Source organism: Hetaerina americana, unplaced genomic scaffold (assembly GCF_022747635.1).
Source record: "Hetaerina americana unplaced genomic scaffold, ioHetAmer1.1.p SCAF_5, whole genome shotgun sequence".
In the NCBI taxonomy this organism is placed as follows: domain Eukaryota; kingdom Metazoa; phylum Arthropoda; class Insecta; order Odonata; family Calopterygidae; genus Hetaerina; species Hetaerina americana.
In genome coordinates this window covers 786,213-809,178 of record NW_027287095.1, presented here as the reverse complement: position 1 = coordinate 809,178, position 22,966 = coordinate 786,213, and the positions used below count along the sequence as shown (strand labels likewise).

Sequence of the window (22,966 nt, the reverse complement as noted above, 5' to 3'; positions counted from 1 at the left end):
CGGACGCAGGGAGGAGGATCGCGTGTGCTCCCGAGGTCCACGGTCTGGGCGCGCATCCACTCCGCCGCCCCACCCATCCCTCTGCCGCCGTCCCCCCCCCTTCGGCCCTGCCGCCCCTCCGCCGCCCTCCCGACGACTCGCACGGGGAGAGAGAGCACTGCAATAAGCGGTGGGTCCAGTTTATTTACCTGCCGTCGTGCCCTACGCTGCTCCGGCGCGAGGGATTTGCAGCGGGACATCCGTCCATCTCCACCCTCGCTCGCTCCACGCTCTCTCTTCAACTTGAGGGTGCATTACGTCCCGACATCGTGCCCCATCAATCCTCTCCGCTCTTCCTCCCCACCCCCTCTCTCTCTCACTCTCCCCCCCCCCCCAAATCCGGCCACCCCGCGCTTCAGAGACGTCAGTGAGGTGACTCCGAAAACATAATACCTGCCCGCTCTCCTTACTTTCCCCAAATATCCCCCGTCCTCCCTGCTCTGCATCCCGTCATCCCCACCAACGCAGCGAGTGCTCTCGTGTTTGGTGCGTCTCGCTCGCGGAGGGGGCGAGGGGTGGGTCATCCTCCTCCAACCCTCCCACTGCAGGCGAATACGGAAGAAACCCATCATCTCCCGACTCAACCTTCCCTATCCCCTCCGTCCTACTCCTTGTAACTGCCACACACGCACACGCGCGAAAGGGCGCGCGCGCGCACACACTTTCACGCAGACACACTTACCGGTTCAACCCTTCCCCCACCCGACACTTCCAATCGGTGGCTCCCCCCACCCACCCCACCGACGACGATCCTCTCCTCCCCGTCTGCCCTTGCCCCCCAACGACGCCTCGTTTCCTTTCCCGCCAAGCGGCCAGAGGAGCTTTTCGAACCGGTGAGATAAGAGACCCCCGCCGGCGAGGGAAGAAGAATCACACGAGGACTTTCCCGAGGCGGAGTGGGCTGTGCGCGCGTTCGAAATGGCCATCCGGGTGACCTTGTTGATCTGACTCTCGTCTCGCTTTCCGTCGCCTCCGAAAGGACGGGACGGAGGTGCGTCCTTCGGCCGAATATCTCGCTTCGAGGCGGGGAGACCCTCTCCCCTCTGATCCCGACGCCGCTGCCACCGCACTAGCGTCCCGCAGGAGCAGGGAACCTTCACAGTCGCCGCTTTCTTCTTTCACCACCCGTCCCTCCTCCTTTCACCCGCGAGGAGACGCTGAATGCCCCACGGACGGGACGACCCTCCCGTGAGAGGATTCATCCGCCCCAGGCCGTTCGGAAGCCGACCGGACGATTCCCTTGCTTCCGACGAGTTGTAGAAGGTCGCAGAAATGTCGGAGCACGATAACTTCGATGATGAGGTGAGTGACGAATACGTGATTCTCCACTATGATCTACCCACCCACCCCCATGAGGCGGTTAACCGAAGCGTCCCTCGAGTAAAGAGGGTATCTCGTTTAGGATCTGAAGGCTTACGATGCACTATATTTAATCTAATGGAGTCATTACATATTATATCGAACAAGAGAATGCCATAAATAAAACTACACCGGAAAAAATGCACGTTTTTGGTTATTAAATACATTCGAATAATTATTAAACACTTCATATTATTCCGTGTTTCATGAAAGGTTTTTGGTATTTGACTTGTAAAATTTGAAATCAATACTCTTAGAGTTCAAAGTATCATTTTATAAAATATAATTTTCATTCATACATGTTTTGAGTTCTTTCTATTGCTTATTAGTTCCTTCCTTATACCTTTTCTCGCTGATTTCAGTGGTATATTTTTGTAACAGAATAAATTTTGGCTGCCTAAATTTGTCACTTTTTTCAATGAAAACTCATCGAGTTTTAAAAATAAAAAATTGTCATATTTTAATAATATTGACATTTTTATTTCTAAATTTGTCCATAAGATTAATTGCGTACGGTTTTACCACATTCAAAATGTATGTTTCTTTTATCAAACATCAATTTCATTGTATGACCAGTATTAATTCGTACTTGTTATTATTAAATCACATTGCAATCACTGGAATAGAGAGTTTATACAATTTTAACCTTCAAATACGCATTTTAAAGATACTCATCTGCTGTTATAATAGAAATGGTTTTGTCCTTCGTCTTTTGCACTAAACTAAACTTATTCGCCCTCATATTTGGAGCACTATATGTAATCAACATTAATCTGAAATAAAGGTTACACGTTTTAACTCGGATAAGAGTACTCCATTCCAAGTTTTCAAGAGATCACTTTGCCAAATGTAAGCCAAAAAAGTGTATTTCTTTTCATTTTCTGTTGTATGATGAGAATCGGTAATCCCTCCCACACCACTAATAAACACCCCTCATGGCAAAATGACTTATACTCTAGTTACTACTGTTTGAAAGTCTTGATGGAATCCCTCTCCTCACTTGTCGTTTCCATCACCCAAGTCCACGAAGAAAAAGTCAAAATGTGAATGCAGAAATCGTTTTCCAATAACATTTTTTATCCCAAACTTTTGCAGTTCTTTCACCAAATCCTGGTATTTTTCTTCCATCCGATTTTTAAAAACACCTTTGCCACAGATACAAAAGATTCCATGCTGAAAATCCTCTAGAAGTTTGGATTCAAAATCTTTATCATCGAGCACTTTTCTGAGTTTGAGCCCAACAAAATTTGCTTCCGTTAGTTTATCATCTCTGATGTTTGTGAATGTTTCCCTCGGGAACGCTAGATGTTTACCTTCTTTTTCGCTTCTCCACAAAGTTCTTTGCTAAACCGAGTTTATTGTGAATCCTAGACAGGATAGCAGTTGATCGACAAGAAGCTTCAACTTTGCATTGCTTTCCCAGCCGGGTGAGTAATCTATATAGGGGCGACAATGTCTTCATGCAATCCCAAAAACAGAAGACCCAGAATAATTCCATCACCCCTCCTCGCCAACTAAGCCCTGATTCTCGAATCATCACATAGATAGAGTTGCCACGTGTGTTCTACTCATACATTCATAAAAGACTTTTTTTAATCTTAATGATTTTTACTCAGGAACTAGTAGCTTTTTAAATAATGTTTTGGAACCTCAAGATGCAAAAGTTGGAATTTGAAAACTAAGTAAAAAGAGCTACAATTTTAATCAGATTTCATTTCCATTTTTTCCACAAGGCTAGCACGAAAGAATAATAAGTATTTCTGCTGAGGTAAGCAGAGTTTTTAATTTATTCTACTTACAGCCAACAGATTCCACTTCTGGAGCCGAAATGATAGAAACATACAGGGTTCGTCCGGAAAATAAGTGTACTGAGCTCAGGAAAAAAAATTTATTACTTTTTTACATATCTTAAGCTAATATTCCTCAAAATAGGACCCTTGTGAGTCGATACACTTGTTCCAGCGGCGTTCCCATTCCTGGAACGCTCCCGCGAAGGCATCATCGGGAACCTCTCGAAGACTCGTCGTCGACCTCTTCTCTGCCCTCCACGAACATCTTGTGCCACCGAAAGATCATGTTTCTGGACATGGCTGACTCCCCGTAAGCCTGGTTAATTATACCGACAGTTTCGGTAGACGATTTCCCAAGCTTTACCGCAAATTTGATGGAATAACGCTGCTCCAAAAACTTCGGCATCGCGTTCGGTGACGTGGGTCGAGCGTGGAGGTTCGCGTTAACAGAGCTCCTCACTACACCACAGCTCAGAGCCGACTGCCTTTTTCAGCGTCGCTTGCCAACATACCCCCCTCCAATCGCAGCCCGTCAGAGCGGTGCTGGGCGCGCCTGGAGCGGCGGGAAAAAATCAGTACACTTATTTTCCGGACGAACCCTGTATATGGATATGATGATGCATGGATAGGTTGAGTTCTCCATCAAGATAAATAAATATCATATTGCATCGAAAAAGGCGATTCACTGCGAAATTTTATCAAACTATTACTAAACTGAAGCACGCATTAATGGTCATATATTTTAATGGATATCCTTCCTTCATAAGTACCTCCGTCCCTAATACACAATTTTTACAATCATAGAACGGGATGAGAAACAGGTATTTGTTATTCATAAGGTATTTCATTGAAGTATAACTTACAAAAAATAGCCTAGAAGCAATTACAAACAGTTGACTAGCAGTCTTCCGCTAAGTCTTCAAGGAAGTTAACTTCATACATCAATGGCTATCATTTAGAAGAGTTACCACCGCAATTGATACAACTAATATCGGAGATCAATTTTTTAATGTAGTTATCCAATTATTCAAGGGATTGTAGGTGTTATTGAACGCATTACAGAGTCATTGCAATAGGTATGGGATGAAATTCAAAGGGAAAAAAGAATTAATCAAAGTGCTCCAGAAATTACAGTAATAAACATCAAATTAGGAGGGTACAAACTAAAGCTGACAAGAAAGCGCACCTATTTAGGGAGTATTGTAGAAGAAGGTTATTCAAGTAGAAGATCATGGAGGTGATGAAAGTGGAACATGTGTTAAGCTGTAAAGGAAAGACTACTATACATTTAATATTGAGTTTAGTATTGTAAGCCTCGGACATTTGGTCATTGCGACTATCGGTAAAGCGTAGATTGAAGGTTTTTGATATACAGATGTGATCAAAGATCGAGAAACTGGAACGAGCGGAAAGAAGAACAAACAAAGAAGCTCTAAGGACAAAGGAATTTTAAGGGCATAGAAATGAGAATGTTTTTGTAACAGTTAGGCAAAGAATAGCCAAGTCGGAAGTAAGAAAGCGAGGCAAGAAGCACGTAGAGCTGAAGGTTCGTCTGTTGTAATGCGGGTTTCATAGAATGTATTTAATGTCACGTAGATAGAGCTTTGAAGTGCAGCAGAGCTAAGTCTTTGGGTCAGTTGAAAACCTTATCTGACAGTTACATAGATCATAATTGTTAAATGTTAATTTAGGATTGTTTTAGTTCCTTTGTTTTCGATTCGGACAAAATATAGTTAGAGTTGGAACCAAATTGATACTTAATTGGCATTGCCATCAATTTCACGTTTTAATATGGCCATCTGCAAAGGGTATTTTTTTCTATAATAGAAAACACAGTGTATTTAATTAAGTTAAGTGGAGATTATATACAGAACCAATTAAAATTTGGTCATCACATATAAATTCAATTTAAAAAAATCAATTGCATAATTAATTCAGTTGATTTTTCTAAAAACAAAAGGCAAAATAGGTCAAGTATAGGTAATCCTGAATACAAAGAATCATTAACTATATCCGTGCTTGTTATTAATTATATTTTAGGTCACTCCGACATAAAATTAGATCAGTAACTTTTTTGCGGCAAAATTTGCTCAAGATACCCATCTATATCATTGATACATGTAGCTATTGCATTAAAATATTTTGATCACATTTGCATTCATCCAACAGCACTGGTTTTATAGCTTTCCAATGGGAAAATAAAAATTTTGCCACAGGTTGGCACAGTGGCAATTCCCACCTGCCAGCTCCTGGAAATTTGACTACAGCTTAAACGATAAGTACGAGGGACGCGAGACGCAAAAAGTCCACCGCCTCCTACCTTCACCAAAGTGATTCCACGAAGGGCTCACCGGACCCCAAATTGAATAACACCTCGTGCCGCTCTTTCCAATTTCCCTCCACCCAGACGTCAGGCACGGGCGTGCGCGCAATCAATGCGGAACCCGTCCCGGCGCACGTGAACACGCATCGGCAATTGCGGTTAATGTGCCCCTATTGATCACCTCATCCTCCCCCTCATCCTGCACACCCCCCCCGCCCTCCCTCAATCCCTCTCGCAACCCACCACCTGACAACCAATTCCCCCTGTTGCCTCTACAGCCCCCCGGGCCCCCGGCCGTGCCCCACGCGCCGCGTCACTCCCCCTGTCGGACCCTCGATCACGGCAGCCCACCCGGCGCGCCGCTAGTCACGCGCAGGCCCGGAGGGTCCATCTCCTCCACCACCCATTCCCCATCCCAGCCGGCGGAAAGCTATGAATGAAGAGAGGGCCACAATAAGAGACAGAGTGGCCCAGCCAACGAATAAGACCCCGGGGAAATTAATTGGCTCAGCGGAGTCGGAATAAACTTGATAGGTCACCTCAAGTAAGCGTTTTTCGTTGGGAACTTCGAAGATTGTCACGCGTGGATATCGAATCAACTGGAGTCTGGTTAAAATGCGGGGAAAATCTTCTCAAAGTCAGTAATAGCAATCAAAAACGTTCTGGTTGTTTTAAGTAAAAGATGCACGGAAGATTTGAGTGGGACACGTGTTTGCAAAGGGGGTTTTTCCCGCCAAAATAATGTATCGCACATGCATATGGAATATTGGTGATACGTCGTTGCGCATTTCAGGATTGAACTCTCATTACGGATAACAGAAGTGGTGCTACCACGGTACATTTCAATTCGTTATGCCTCGTTCGTAGAATTCATTGTGAGTGACAAGCCCTAATAGAAACAATAATTGTAATCAGATAAATTTTTACATATTGCACAATTAAGCCCAGGAATGGTCAAAGAGTAGAATAAAGACATCTGTTGCCTTCATTTTGTACGCATAATTTCCACTGAGCCGAATTAATTGTAAAAAGTAAATGGGAATCTTGATATTTTAGGTTTAACATAAAAAGTTATTCCATTCACGGAGGCAATTTCACTTATTTATGTATTCTTTTCATTCAAGGCAATAAAGAGAAAGTCATGTTTCTATTATAGGTTAAAAACAAGTCACAAATGTTTGAATAAATACTCAATATGAAAAACTGAATCATGCGGAGTTAGTAAACATCTTTTTTATAGTGTTTTCAGGTAATTTCCCAAGAATTTAGATGATCAGGAAGAATATACTTCTTCATATAGTATAAGAATGTTCATAATCTTTTGGGTATATCATCAACTTCCAGATAAAAGCAGAAGAGATGAAAGGTCGAGATGAGAATTTATCGAGATAATAAGGCTTAATCCACTATCCACTCTCAGCTAAGAATTTCATTTGGCCGATGAAAAAGAGGCATTTCAATTATTAACAGAGGAATTTATTGAAGAGTTGTTCTATTTTTTCCGGAAGTTCTCTCGGGTTTCCCACCGGGTCAGCGAGAGACCAGAGAGAGAGAAACCCGAGAGAACTTCCTGAATACAATACGCCGGGAAAAACTGAGATCCTTCATTGTTCTATTTTGTCAGATAACATCCACCAAAATTCTTTGCGGGCTCGTGTGTGTATATATAATATAATAAGTCTATATGTACACACATATATATATATATATATATATATATATATATATGCACCCTAAGCATCTCCCAAAATCTGATTTTTCAGCTTCCAAATCTACCATAAGCGGCTAAGAGAGGCATTCTATACATAGTCCCGGTGATGGAAACATTTTACGCTTATAATCTACTCAATTCCGCCTTCCCACCATTCCTGTGTTTGTAATTTATGAGTGCTTCTATCACTTTTCCTTATTTCAATATCCATGTGAATGAATGTGTTCGCCATTTGGTGGGTTTTCTTATTTAAATATTTATTCGGCCAACTTATCCTTCTTCTAGCTATACGTGCCACGAAACGCACTTGTCCTATCCTTTATGATGCTGTATGATTACTTTCCCTCGTATTATCCTATTCACTTGTGTTCTCGCACCTTTTAACCTTCGGCCATCTGCTGGCCAAAGAATCGGGGCACTTGGTTTGATAAACCCTTCACATTTTTCGGTGTAATTTGCATTTCCTCGATAAATCAAGTGGTTAAGAACATCGGTTCGCCTAGCTGAAAGGTTTATGGTTCATGTCCCAGGCAAGCAAAACTTTGTTGTTTGTGCTTGTGATCTGCTCGATTCCGCCATCCCCACCATTCCTGTGTTTGTCTTTCATTTGAATTATATATATATATATATATATATATATATATATATATATAGTTACACATACAGGGGGTGGCAACATAACTTTATTTTTGAAAGGCGTTTTTCTTTTGAAAAAAGGAAGTTATGTGCCGCACCTTATGTATATATACATATATAAATAAATATATGTACCCCTTTTCATATACATAGTATATCCCTCTTCATATTTATGCGTAAACTTATAAACTCTGTTTCAAACTTAACTAAACCCAGAAACACCAGAAAGGATACTCACAAACATGGTTCGCATGGTCAAGTCGTGGTCCTCAGATGCTGAGAATGACGGCTGGACCGTCGAAACGTCAGCCATAAACTGTGATAAGAAATACAAACCGAGCGAAAGACTCACGATTGAAAATGCAGCGTGAATATGTGGAAAGGCTCTCGGGAAGTGAGAAGGTAAAATCCCACCAAACGGTCAAATATAAGTCAGAAAAACTACTTTGTTAATTCAACCAGGAAAGATTCAAGAGACAGTATATACAGGAGCTATAAGGTAAAGATTTTAGGTCAGCAACCTAAGACAAAGAAATCGAACATGATGTCGTTGAGGATAGTACAGGTCCAGGCATTGTTGATTGTGATACACGAAGGGAATTAAGGGAATAGAAATGTAATAAGTCCGTGGGGATAAATAACATTCCTAGGGAAGTCATAAACGGTTTGGAAGAACGTGGGTGGAATAGTTTTTATAAACTAATTCGTAGTGTTTATGAATGAAGAAATGTTCCGGAAGATTTTGTTCGATCAGTGTTAGTTTCTAATCCAAAAAAAGTAAAGACAGACATATTACAGAATTAATTAATGTATTGCAGGGAAAAGAGAATTATCCGCATCCTGTGCATGTCATAGACCGCTCAGGTGCGAGTAGCTGATGGGGAATCGTAATGAGTAGTGCTAGAAAGAGCAATTACGCAGGGGTGTCCATTGTAATCTGTGCCTTTCAACGTATATGTGGAAGAAACGGTTAAGTCTAGGAGGAACTGGAGATAAGAATGAATATAGGTGAACTATTCTAGAAATAAGTTTGATTTGCGGAGAAACTTTAGTCAGTGAAGCAGCTAAGGACTTTCAAACATTGTTGAGCACATTAAAATGTTAACGAAAATGCATATGAGATGAAAATAAGGCAAACAAAGTAAAAGTTATGCGGTTTTAGAGAAAGAGAAAAGCTAAGATAGTTATTATAAGGGCGCATTGATAAAGCGGGTGGAGTTTTGCTCTATCTTGGAAGTATTTAGGACCAAAATGACCAAATTAGTTGGGACATAAGAAGAAAAATTGCGTCAAGTAAAGAAGCTTTCACAAGGCGAAGAAAAGTAACGACAGATGCGTTGAGTAAAAGTGCTAAGAAACGGTCCGTCAAAACGTTTTGTAGAGCGTGGTTTTGCCCAGCTCGGAATTATGGCCATTGAAGCAAGATGACAAGCAGGATAGATTGAAGGCTTTTGTAAGGTAGGGAGGAAAGAAAATTTGAAATGGACAGAAAGGAAAACAAACGAGGAAGTTCTAGACATCATGGGGGTGGAGAAGGAATTGTTGGGTAAAAATCCAAAGGAGGGAGGGCATATGAATGCGGAGAATTTTGATTGTCGATAGGTTCCTTTTGACTGGGATTGAGACAGGGGAGAATGTTAGACAAGAGAGGAAGGAGTAGGAATAAGACAGGCATGTTGGACGGAACACTAAAGAAAGTATGTGATATTTAAGATACGCATAAATTAGTGCCGGGTGGCAGGTTAAGTTTCCTTCGGAGGGGCAGGTAAGTTTATATACGTAATCTTTCAGGTAGCACAAAATGTGAAAATTGATCAATTACAGCATTTCTCTTTTGTGAGCAATTTAGGACACTAAATAAAATGGTAAAAATGAAATATTTGGATAGAATAATAAACAAGGCTCTCCGATGGGGGAGTGTATTATTAAGCTAATGAAAAACGCCAACATGAAGGCGCGAGTAATTAAACACATTCTGAGACACAATAGTTTACCATAGCTCATAATTGAAGGAAATAGAAAAGGACATAATTGATTGAGACTGACATGGATGACGAGAGAAAGCCAAGAAAGACATCAGGGCAATAAACAAACGAATTGATGATTAGAATCCGGGTAACAGAATCTGTTTGGAAAGCTGATACAAAACAATAAGCGGACTTGCAACGCACAAAGATGAAGGGGGCTAAAAATTATATTTCATTTTAAACGTTAATTAGATATTTATTTTTATTTGACCATTATTCAGCTGTGAGCCAACTTGTACCAAGCATCTAGCGTAGCTGTAGTGACGACGTTTTAAAAGGAATTTGATAGCCTATAAATATTTGACTTTAAGTGTTTCAGATGAAAAACATCCCAAAAAAAAGGTTGTTTTCGTTCTTCAGAAAGAATGCAAGATGATAAAAATTGGAGTCAAGCCACGGAAAACTCCGCCTTCTTTACGAGTTCCGTTTTTTCTATTAATCCCAAAATCACACAAACTCGAGTGCTCTTGATTTATAGCAGTTTGGTTTGCATATGACGTCAAGCAGAGTGTCTGAACAAAAATTATCTCTATTAAGATAACCCACACTTTGCGCAAGAATGCCTGGGCAAATTATAAATTAACTTCAGATTCTCTATGAGTAGTTTTCAGATAATATTATCAGAAGCCTAACAAATGCATGTTTGCAGAAATGGTGGAATTTCATTTATTATCGAAAAAGAACTACAATAATATTTTAAACCGGTCGGCGTTCAGAAATCGAATAACTTATGTCGCCTATGCATGACTCTCGTTAATGACAATGATAAAACGAATCCAGATACACTTCACATTTACATTATTCTTGAATTATCTCCAGCGCAAGATTATTCTTAATACATTTCAGTAAGGATTCTTGAATGTCAAGCATCAGTCCAGTCATAAGGAAATGTATTTATCTGCGTGATGCCTTTTGTAACTAACTGTCTGTAATAAAAAAATGACATTAGTGACTGAGATGAAGATAAACCAATAAATGTTTATAGTATTTACTTTCCGAACTTCACAAGCGAATGGATATGCTCCCTCCTTGGAATAATTTCACTTTCAGCTAAATTTTGGTGTTGTTAAGTAAAGAATTAAAAGTTAAACTGCCGTAATTATGAACTTCCCCCTTTTTTGCGGCAACGGGTATAATGTTTTGTTAACTGTAGTAACGAAAAAAATTATGGATTGTAATTCCGTCGTTATCTATTGAATTCTCTAAGCTTCAAGCGAAGTACTATACATTGGGCAAAAAAATTGTTATAAAATTTTTAAAGTTGCTGCTTGTTTCAATCATTGTTTTATAAGTTTCGGGCACTCAACATTCGAAATGAATGCAATTTCGCTAGGAAAGTTCTAAATCCATGTTTCTTTGACATATTATCAAGTACTTTAGAGGCTTTTCTTCGATGGTTAAAAAAAACGTTTGTGATAATATGCACCACAAAAACAGTTTAAAATGCCAAAACATCGCAATTATCATCACTCCAATCCAGAGATCAAAATTATATAATGAAATGATTACTTCGTTACTCTATTCCTTTCAGGCTATAGCCCTCAAATTCTAATTTTTCCCACACTAATTCTCATACTTAGCCCTGTTAGCTCTGTTGCCCCGCGTGCTATTTTATTTTCGGTTGATGTACTTGTCCCTTGGCCTCCTCGCGTGACCCTTCCAACTATTTGCCCTTCTATTATAAACGTTACTAATTCGTTTTGCCCCAAGATCCGTCCAATCATCTGGTTCTTCTTTTCTTCAAGAGGCTCTTATATGGTATTTTCCTTTTTTATTCATTCTGTCTCTCCATTTAGTCTTCGACATTGGCCTGCAGTATTAAGTTTCGAAGACCTATTCTCCTGCTTTCCCTATGACCTCTGTCTATGATCCATACATTCCTTTACACTCCCAACGAAAACACTTTCTTGTTCGTAGCGGTATTATCTCTGAGCATCTGTGTTCCTATTTCATCGTAAATGAGTTATCAACTTGGTCAAATTCTGCACTGCATATTCGTTGAACTTCTTCCATCTCATTTTATTGTTGCTTCTGAGGCAGAATGCTCTTGTTTTCATTTTTCTTCTGTCAGCGGATTCGTCTTAATCTTCTTTCTTTCACATATTCTGATTTTTTTCTTTCTTTTCATTTAATTTCACATAATACTTGATCTATTGTGCTTGAGAATGCTTGCAAAAATCTTTTTCTCCTCTACTATTAGGACGACGTCTTCTGCGAAGTGAAGCAAATTTCTTCTCCATTTAACCTAATTCCTTTAATGCCTATTTCTTGTACTTCTTCCTTTATTGCTTCTTCTAAGCGCATGTTGAATAGCATCGGAGAGATTGCATCTCTATCTAACTCTTTAATTTATTTCAGTTTCTATTCATTCTGTCAGTCATTTCCATTGTGACAACCTGGCTAGGTAAGGTAATGCTAGGGAAGTGATCCGTTGCAATTTTTTCTGGCAACCAGGGCATCTTATCCGCCAGACCTTATCGTCGGCATCCTCCAATTCCGCGAATTATACGTACGGTGGCTATTCTGGTACGGTGCATCATTTCCTCAACCATAATCATTAGACTAAGAAGAAACTCCCTCGCACCCCTATTCTGCCTTAATCTGAATTGCTTTTTCGACAGATTGTCTTTAACTTTTTGTCCCATCCTAAATCTGATTGTTCTTTTTAGCATTTTAAATGAATGTGAAATTGGTCTCATGGTTTGATAGTTATCGCATTGGTCACTTTTTGTTTTCTTTCACATTGCAATCATTTATACTCTACTCGAAGTACTCCGGCAATCTGACGCTTTCGTGGCTACATTTCATTATTCCAAAAGAGGACATCCTTATTTTACATACCTGTACCTTTCGAGAGCAATGATGGTTTCTACCTTGACTTAGTAACTCCTGGCATCTATTCTTCCTTCAATTTTTCCACTGATCTGTCGAATGAGCTTCTGAGTACGCCCAACCATCTTCGTCCGCTTCACCCTCGTCCTAACCTTGCATCTTCAATCAGTATATTCCATTTGCATCTCTGATCCTATTGCATTTCTTTTATCTTTCCTCGAAATGACACTTAACTAGCTATGCGTCGATTTATTTGTATCAATTTTCAATCCACTTTTCAATCCTTCGCCCTCTTTGACTTTTAGATGACTTGATTTCGTGATTTGTGAGACAGGGCACTTCTTGAGTTCTACTGCTTCCTTCATTCTTGTATACGCTCTCTTATCCGCTCAATTATTCAAGGTCGCCCGATTTCGGCTCCCTTGAGAGTGAGTTGCTCTTCTCCTACCTCTGCAATTGATTCCTCAGATCATTTCATCTTCCTCCTAGACTTCTTTTTTCCTCACTTTTTCATTGACAATCCTACCGAATGTTTCTCTTGTTTGTTCTTCTTAAATATTTTTTAGTGTTCCTTCTCATTAGATGTTATGAGTATACTCTCATTATATTTTTGTGTAACAGAAGTCCTTCCATGACAATTAGGTTAGGCTCACTGTTCATATCTGCGCCAGGGGCACCTCTTTCACTCCATTAGTTGATTATCACCCCTTCTCTCACTAGAGTGTAGAGATTTTAAGTCTGGCTCTGTACCCAGGTATATCTTTGGTGCCTTCGTCGTTCAGAGAGTTTGTCATCCCCTACACATTTTTCACGAAGAACTCTACCAATCTCTCTCCTCTTGGCATATCGCTACCTCGACTTGAATTTCCTCACGCTGCTTCTATCTTGCTTTCTGCAACCAATGATTTTCAGCCATCCATTATGATTAGGTTCTCCTTTCCTATTACTTCGCCGAGGGTCTTTTCTAGATATTCAAACACCCCTCCTTAGGCTTCCCCTACAACGAGACAAGACGCAAGGCACACAAACTTGCACTAACATTGTATTCGTGTGGTCTTTTACTAGCTTCATCCCCTTGTTAAACTGCGAACAGGCTTTTACATTTTTTTCTCTATTCCTTTGTCAGTACATTCTCACTCATGCATTCCCACCTCTGGTCGTGCCCCATTGTAACGCTCTCTGTCCTTTATTCCATATGACATTCATTTCAGCCCATTTTTTTTCGCTGACACTTAATAGGAGTATTACAAGCTCCATCTTAGTCACGCCTATCTTTGCATTTTCTAGCTTTACAATCGTTACTAGAGACCTGATGTTTCACTTCCCAATCCTATATTTTCCCGTCCTAATTGATTTATCCACCGCAGGACTCGGGGATTTGATTGGAGGAATATACTGAAATTACTACTAGCTATTGCATACATTTTAAGTCGGGCACCGCTATTCGCCAGGACATTTACGCCAATGAAGAAGTAATGGAAAGTATGTGCTGTTAATGAAGCGAGGCATAGAAAAATTATGAATGAAATGATTATGTTCATAATTGATGCTAGAAGTTTAGTTGTGCATTCTCGTTTCCTCGTTTTCTAGAAACGCTCACCATGGGAATAAAAGGGAGACCCACGGAGGCTCTCAATTTTTCGAAAAGACCTCTTGCTTGTCTCTAAGTTATAAGAAATATTGTGTTTAATCAACTGAATATTGGAGAACATTTAATTATAGTTTATCTCTTGTTCATTCATTTTAATAGTTATACGCTGATAAATGTTGAAGGCGCTATCTATGTGTGGGTATTGTTATTTTGACCGGAAACAATTCATTTTTAATCATAATATTAAGTGCATCTGAAAATTCTCAAGGTCAGCACAAACAGCCATGGAGAAAGTATATAATCAAACCTTCCAGCGTAAACCTGTACACATAACCAGCCTTGTATTACAATCAAAGAGTTACAACTATTATGCTAAGCACAAGGCAAATGATAGAAGATTTCCAAAAATAAACCGTTTAGAGTCATTAAGAGTCGTTAAGATTTCCATCGACGCCAAAATCATTATTGAGCTTCAGACCTTTCCACAGTTTGCGCTTATGATATCAAAAGACATCCAAGAATCCTTAATACACGAGGCCTATCGATTAGTCTAGATAGATACTAGAAAGCTGAAATCAGAATTTTTTTCAAATGTCAATGGATCCGCCAAAGAAGCGCCAAAACCTACAAATACGATGTTATATCAACATCCAATATTGATGAAGGAAGTTTCAGATAGGAAAACTTGACATGATAAATTATCTTGACCTCGAATTGGCATTCCTCTTCGTCGTTCACACAGATTGCGTCGCGGCGGGACCTCAAAGCGTCCATGCAATTGCTCGAGGAAGTGAAGCGTTAAAAAAGAGTTGCAAAGGGGAAACGCAAGGAATAAAGTATCTCGGTCGAGAGATCTGGAAGGAGAGGGGAAGGAGGAGGGAGAGGTAAAAATGGAATAAAAACAGGCTCAGGTCCTCCCTGCGCATAAACACTCCCTTGAAACAGCTCATATAAGTAGGGAATGGAAGGATGTAGGCGAAGAAGCAGCCTCTTTAGAGAGGAGTTCTTTTGAAGAGAGGATTGAGCCGGTGGCAGCGCGTTGAGGTCATGAAACGCTTGCAAAAGAATGGAGAAGGGTGGGAAGGAAAGGACGGACGTCTCGCGGTAAAATATCGACCGAAACCCCTTGGAGGGCGAGAGGGTGGCGAGGGTGGGTGGGTGGGGGGAGGAGAAGGCATACTTAAGAGATGTCCATGTCTTCCTTTCCGGTGAGCGTTAAGTCTAACAAGAACGCGAAGACGGCAAGCACTTATGGCAACCAGAGCCCCCCGCAACCCCGACAGAAATCGCGAAAAATAAAAACTAATTCAGTCTGATATTTTCTTTATTGCTCCGTCCTTTCCGTCGAAAAAAATATTCACGTGAAGGGGAAGCCATTGACTTCATTGGTATCCTAAACAGAGTGAGAACGTGCCAAGATAAATGCAATCTAATTTACCAATTTTGTTTTCCTCTTGAGGCCAACGAACTCTGTGAACTAGAGCAAAAACATCGCTCAATGAAAGGAGTGCTTAGTATTATATCTCTTTGTCTCAGAATCTAATGAACTCGTATTTGAGTGAGGATGCAATTTGAATTAATGAAATGATGCCTCCAAACGGGTCTTTCGCCTGCGCACTCGGCGAAGGGACTAAAGGGAGGTTATCTTCGAATCAGCATTCATACACGCTAAGTAAACGTTGTAAAGGGCAGAATACTCCAGAACAGTACTTCACCGACATATAGTCATTAAAAGTTTATTCTTCATCTAAGGTATTTAACCACGCGCGTCTTCATGAATTCAATATCCTCTTGCCTGTTTGGTCTGCACAAATAAATGATCTCAGACCAACAACGGGAATAAATATTCATAATGGTATGCATAATGTCCTGTCGTACTAAAGGGATATATATATATATATATATATATATATATATATATATATATAATGGGCTGACACAACATAACACAAATAGAAAAGAATAGGCACATATAAAAGAACACTTACACGGTAAATTGTTCGAGCTTTCGGCCCTCTCAGGGGCCTTCTTCAAGAGAGACTCTCGCAGTCTCTCTTGAAGAAGGCCCCTGAGAGGGCCGAAAGCTCGAACAATTTACCGTGTAAGTGTTCTTTTATATGTGTCTATTCTTTTCTATTTGTGTTATGTTGTGTCAGCCCATTATTGTGCCGCTCGTATGAGTTTTTCCGTACAATCGTTATATATATATACTATATAGTGCCCCTCCACTGAATTTCTCCTCAATCTTGCTACTTACGTCATGACTAAAAATGCATTCTCTTTCCAAATTTGTTTTACCTACAGACAAAAGGCACAGCGATGGGAACGAGGATGGCACCATCATACGCCAATCTCTTCATGGGCCATCTCGAAGAGACTTTCCTGTAACAGTAACCCTTTCAACCTCTTGTCTGGGTCCGCTACATAGAAGACATTTTTATTCTCTTGATACATGGCTCTGAGTCTCTCAATAATTTCTTATCCGCCTAAAATTCATCTTTCAATGTTAAATTCACCTCTTCCATTTCAGATTCCACCATCACCTTTCTTGACACAGACATCTCACTTCACAACCACAAATTCACCACTTCAGTATACATCAAAGCCACTAACCATCAGCAATACCTACATCACACAAGCTGTCATCCTCAACACACGAAACGCTCGATTCCTAACTCTCTCTCTATTTGCAACACCACAGCCACTCTCAACAAATACCTTGACAATCTACATCTCAAACGCGGTTACCCAGAAAAGCTCCTACAAAATAAAATCAACCGCTCCACCCGACCACACACACCACATAAAAACAAGCCCACATCTGACGCAGGACTCAACCTTTGCACCACCTATTTCCCCGGATCACACAGACTGAAAACCTTCCTTAAAGAACTTTTTCCAATTTTCCATGGCAATGACGCGCCCTCATCCTTACTACCCCAATGCCCATCTCTCTCATACAGACGACCCGCCAATCTCAAAAACCTTCTGAGATCCACCAACCCTTTGGCGCCCCCCCGTGACAAATTTCCCAATATTTCCCCAACTTGCAACCGCCCCCGATGTAAAACCTGTCCTCTTATTATGCCTACTCCCCTCTCCCTACATCCCCTCATTGCCCCCTCACCTCGTTCCCACGCTAATTGCCTCTCATAAAATATCATGTATCTTTTATCATGTAAACATTGCACTTCCTTCTACAGAGGCGAATACATTACCCCCTTATCCAATCGAATGAATAATCGCGGTACTCCTGCCATTCTGCCTCACTCTCCTCTCTTCCTATCGCTTCACACGCCAATTCCCACAGCCTTTCATTCGACAAGTGTTTTGCTCTTAGCATCCTAGAATCCCTACCCGATTCAGCCACCAATATAGAGGTGAGAACTCGAGAATCCGCGCATATACTAGCTTTCCGATCTTTCAAATTCCTACTCTTAACCGCCATCTTTAATTACCCTCCCAGCATTCCCTGCACCTCACCCCCCCTCCCCGCCCATACCCCTTTCCCCTATCCAGCATATTTTCAGTCTTACTTGAAGAAGGCCTCGGAGAAGGCCGACAGCTCAAACATTTTACCGTGTGAGAGTCGTTCTAAATGTTACTATCTAATTTGTGTTCTATTGTGCCGTCCCTTATATATATATATATATATATATATATATATATATATATATATATATATACACATATATATATACATATATATATATATACACATATATATACACACATATATATATATATATATATATATAAGGGATGGAATATAAAAATGCTGCTTACTGAGTAATAAGATAATAAACCGAAATGAACTAGTATAGTAGACCAAGGGAATAGTGAACAAAATAAACTGATGTGAACTCCTAAACGCATTTAAACAAGAATTTGGACTCATTAATCCATTATTAATTATGCTGTAAATTAGAGACAGACTGCATGTCAAAACGTACATAACAAAATTAAAAATACGAATTCGTTTTTATTTTAGCGCCAAGTTAACCTACTGTAAAATGCACCGTCAATGTCATACTTTAGTCCCTGCATATAGGTATTTTTCCTTCTTCCAATTAGTATTAATAATACCCAAATATATTCCATAGGTAAACAACAAGTAGCAATAAGCGTTCAAATGTAAATTGCAGACAAAACAGAGAAGCAGAAAACAGAGGATTTATAATGCATCGATGAACTACATATCCTATTAAGTGTAATATTTTACTTTTAAAACAAAAATAGAGTGGTGGCATAATAAATGAAAACATTTTAAAAGCATTAAAATGCAAAAATATCATGTAAAATCTAAAATTATATTGTGAGTCGGAGAACGCTACGGAACTACTACAATAATAACAAAAAAACCTACTTGATAAAATGCATTTTTAATTGTTACATATCACATATTCAAACGTTATTATTTCATTTATTTTTCGGACGTTAAAAACTATTTTCTTCATTCAGCCTTTTCAAATTTTAAAATAAGAAATTTTCAATTACTGAAATTCTGAGATTCAATTCTCAATTTAATTCTCCTTAGAATAAACCCTCTAATTTTAAATGGCTAGGTGTTGACGATAAGAATTAATTGACATAGGTAGTAATCCTATATATTACAGAAAATAATGAAAAATAATGATTCGCGCAGACAGAAATGCTTTTATCCAAATTATTAACCCGGGGCAAACAAATTATCAAACTTCCGCTGTCATAGAATCTCAGGCATGATGCGCCCATTGAATAATCATTTCATCTCATAACAGTTTACGAGATAATGTATATTAAATGTACTTCATGCACCCATCACTTTGCATTTGTACCCAGATACTCTTTAACGTATTTAACTATGAGATTATGAATACAAAACATGGGAAAATCGACGGGCACTCTGCATCAGGAGCAAACGTTCTTTAACCCGCATGATGATTTTTGACCCTCAAAGTATACATGTGCGATTGCGTCATCTAGGAACAATAATATTGCTCATAAAATCTGCGAGGGATATTTACGATTAAAAATTAATTAAATCATCATTATTAGAGGGAATGGACTTACTTGAGGGAACCTGTACAAATTCGGCAGTTAAATCCGGGCAAATGAAACTTTTGTTTAAAAGCAAATGTATGAAAAAAATACCAATAAAAATGATAAAACCTTTTACACACATGTAGTGGTATCTATCAAGTGTAATATTACAGAATGTAATCCCCTACATCTGCGATGGCCGCCTCCAATCATGTAAATGAAATCCATGAGAGGTCGAGCGAGCCTATTAGTATGCAACTTGCTCGTATTGTGTGTATGTCAAATTGTCTATTATTCAGGATGTATCCCATTGATTAGATTTTCTGTGCTGTGATGTAACCAAGCATGCGTAGGACGACGTTTGATAATTATACTTCTAAACGTATAAAGGGTACGTATGCAAGCTATTTTTTAATCAACCTTTATAATTATTAATTTAGCACAGGGGAAAAATGGAAATACTTGGGTATGGGACAAATCAACATCAATAGTAAAAACCTTTCACATAAATTAAAATAGCTTTCCTCCCACATGCTAAAATAACGGCTGAATATATAGTATACGATAAAATCAACATCATCAATACGAAAGCAACATAATACTATACAAGGTAAAAACGAATGCATCTATGACAAATTATACTATATTCAGCTATAGCGGGCCATGAATAATGAATCAAGTTGAATTAAGCCCGATATTTAACGGAGCATGGAAGCATTAAGGTTCATAATTGGCATGAAAATGTGGAAGTTGAGGAAGACTGGGTGAAAGAAATATAAAATGAGAAAAAAGAGTGAAAATACAACACTAATAAGAACAAAAATTCTACCACATGAAAGGTTGTTCACGCAGCGCCTGTTCCTCAGTGAGGCGGCTGCAATGGCGTCTGACCCAAGTGGGGCGGCCAATAAGCGATGGTGTAACGCTAAAAACACTATTGAGGAAGGCAACGGGAAACCACCTCAATTATCATTCCCAAGATTAACATGATGGACTATACAGAGATTTTGAGTCCTGGCAACTACGGGGCTCGGCCCAATCGGCCGTGTGTCGTGCCCGGCAGCGGGGGAGGCAAGGCTTCCGCGGTCGTCATCCCACGAAACCCTTGCAAGGGAAAACCAGCAGCAGCAGGACAGAAGACGCAGGAGAAGAAGACCACATTAGTTAGAATACGAATGTGGAATGTTAGGACAATGATGAGGACAGGGAAATTGGAGAATGTTAAGCGAGAGATGGAAAGGGGAAATATAGATATTTTAGGTCTATGCGAGGCGAGATGGAAGGATAGCGGGGATTACGAGAGTGATAATTATAGAATAATATACAGCGGCGGGGACGAGAGCCAACGAGGGGTTGCCATAGTATTAAATAAAGAGGTAGGAAGAAGCGTTGTCAACATATAGCAGTGGTTCTGCAGGAGTTCTGCAGGAGACAGGGGTTAGTCATCACCAACACTTGGTTTAGACACCACAAAAGACGCAGGTACACATGGAAAATGCCAGGTGACTCAGAGAGGTATCAACTAGATTACATTCTGGTTAGATACAGATTTAGGAACAGTGTGATAAATTCTCACAGCTTCCCGGGAGCGGATGCGGACTCTGACCACAATTTAGTTCTTATGAAATGTAGAGTCCGTTTCAAAAAGATAAGGCAGGGGCGGCGAGTTAGAAAATGGAATGTAGAAGCATTAAATGGTTTGAAAAGGAAAGATTACCAACAAGCTGTAGAGGAAATTATAGAGGATGGTAAAGGGCTAAGTACTATCGAAGAAAATTACGAAAGTATCAAGAAAGAGTTATTGAAAGCCGCAAAAGACACTATTGCAACCGTTAATGCTAAAAGGACTAGGAAACCATGGATCACGGATAAGATGATTACAACGATGGATAGAAGGAGAAAATGGAAGAATGTACACACAGAGTTAGGTAAAATGATGTACATAGAGTTAAACAATAAATTGAGGCGGGCAACAAATCGGGCAAATGAAGCATGGTGGAAGGCACAGCGTGAGGATATGGAAAGTCTGCAGAGGAAGGGTGAAATTGGAGCGCTGTACAGAAGAGTTAAATCTTTATCGGGAAGTAAGAAAGGAAGATCTATGCTAACAGCTAGAGATAAGGCGGGTAAGATAATAGTTGACACATGGAAGATTCAAGAGAGATGGAAGGAATATAAAGAAGAACTGTGTAGCAAAGAACTTAGACCAACGAAGTTAGACATTGAAAAGGAACATGACGTAGTGAAAGATAGCTTAGGTGCAGGCATACTCGACAATGAGATAGAAACGGCATTGAAGGAGATAAAATTAAATAAGGTCGTGGGGGTGGATAAAATTCCCGCGGAATTTATGAAATGCTTAGGCAAATGTGGGAGGAAGAGGCTATATGGGCTCATTCGTAGTATCTATGAGGAAGGAATCTAGCCGGTAGACTTTGTGAGATCAGTTTTAGTTCCTACTACGAAAAAGGTAAAGGCTACATCATGTGAGGACCACAGGACAATAAGTTTGATATCCCACGCGGCTGAAGTTCATAGAATCATAAGCAAAAGAATAGAGAGTAGGGTAAATGATTACTTAGGGGATGGTCAGTTTGGGTTTAGGAAGGGGAGAGGTACGCGTGATGCCATTGCAGTAATGAGATTATTAATCGAGAGGGATATAGAACACAACCAGGAGGTATTTGCCTGTTTCGTAGATTTCGAAAAAGCGTTTGATAGAGTGGATTGGGGAAAACTAATGAGTATATTGCAGAAAAAAGGAATAGATTGGAGAAATAGGAGCCTAATCCGCAACCTCAGACAGCTCAGGTGCGAGTGGGGAACGGGGAGTCCGGATGAGCAGTGTTAGAAAGAGGCGCAAGGCAGGGGTGCCCATTATCACCGTTGCTGCTTAACCTGTATGCAGAGGAAATGATTAAAGAGGCACGGGAATAACTGGAAGTAGAAATGAAAGTGGGCGGGGAATTCGTAAAATCAGTTAGGTTTGCTTATGATCAAGCTTGAGTTAGTCAGTCAGCCAAGGGGTTGCAGGCATTGCTGAATGAATTGGAAGTTCAGTGCGACAGGTATGGGATGAGAATCAATATTAATAAAACAAAGGTTATGCGATTTTCTAGATAGAAAATGGCTAAGCTAAACATTAAAATAGGATGGCAAAAACTAGAGCAGGTAGAACAGTTTACTTATCTCGGAAGTGTTTTTGACCAACGCGGTCAAAGTAGTAAGGACGTAAGGAGAAGAATTACGCTAGGCAAAGAGGCTTCCACTAGGAGGAGGGAGTTGATGACAGGGACGTTGAGTAAGGATGTTAAGAAAAGACTCGTAAAAACTTTGATATGGAGCGTAGCTATGTACGGCGCGGAAACATGGCCATTGAAGCAGGATGATAGACGTAGACTGGAGGCTTTTGAAATATGGGTGTGGAGAAGAAAAGAGAAGGTGAAATGGACAGATAAGGAAACAAATGAGGAAGTGCTTGGTATGGTGGGCGAAGAAAGGGGTTTTTTTGGAGAAATCCAATGGAGGAAGGAAAAGTGGATGAAGGGGATATTGACCGGCAGTGGGGTGTTGAAGACTGTAATTGAGGGGAGAATTTTAGGCAAACGAGGAAAGGGAAGGAACAGGATAGGGATG

General features: G+C 40.1%; 1 protein-coding gene across 2 annotated transcripts in view; it reads left to right on the top strand.

Annotated features, from left to right (window-relative positions):
- The first annotated feature begins 789 nt into the window (after positions 1–789).
- Dpp10 (Dipeptidyl peptidase 10) overlaps positions 790–22,966 on the top strand; it is a 227,024-nt gene continuing 204,847 nt past the window's right edge. For both annotated transcript variants that reach the window (XM_071591693.1, XM_071591692.1), the window contains exon 1: positions 790–1,341. In XM_071591693.1, the coding sequence (XP_071447794.1) occupies positions 1,312–1,341 (30 nt within the window). In that variant the 5' untranslated portion in view covers positions 790–1,311. The remainder of the gene's footprint in view (positions 1,342–22,966) is intronic.